The 371-nt window shown below is 61.7% G+C and overlaps 1 protein-coding gene across 1 annotated transcript in view; it reads left to right on the top strand.

Moving 5' to 3' along the window:
• Positions 1-92: 92 nt before the first annotated feature.
• PDGFB (platelet-derived growth factor beta polypeptide) overlaps positions 93-371 on the top strand; it is a 13,724-nt gene continuing 13,445 nt past the window's right edge. Inside the window, exon 1 of the mRNA XM_009699199.1 lies at positions 93-185. Coding sequence (XP_009697501.1) covers positions 93-185 — 93 coding nt within the window. The remainder of the gene's footprint in view (positions 186-371) is intronic.

Raw genomic sequence — 371 nt, 5'->3', positions numbered from 1 at the left:
CGGCAGTGTGTGTGAGACAGGGACCGAGGCCCGGTTGGCACCTCCAGAATAACCCACAGTGTGAAACCCAACCTGGCATCACCAGGGCGCCGATGGAGAAAGGGCAGGGGGGCTTTGAAAGGGGCGAGGAAGGGGACAGCGTGGCTATAGACACCGACACCGGGGTGGCACGGTTATTCAGTAAGGTGTGTGTCTAGCTGGGGCCGTGGGAAGAAGCAGGAGATGAGCGTCTCTGCTGCACTTGCACGGTCATGCAAGCATCTTGTCCTGCACGCTGTGCTCAGGAGCAAGCCAGGCACTGGGTGGGGGCCAGGGGGTGGATTTGGCTGGTGAACGTACACCCCATCCCCCCACGGGTTCCCTGTGTGGGA

The sequence above is a fragment of the Cariama cristata genome, unplaced genomic scaffold (assembly GCF_000690535.1).
Source record: "Cariama cristata isolate BGI_N322 unplaced genomic scaffold, ASM69053v1 scaffold25784, whole genome shotgun sequence".
NCBI classification, from domain to species: Eukaryota; Metazoa; Chordata; class Aves; order Cariamiformes; family Cariamidae; genus Cariama; species Cariama cristata.
Note: the sequence above shows the minus strand (reverse complement) of the source record. Positions and strands in the feature narration are given on the sequence as shown.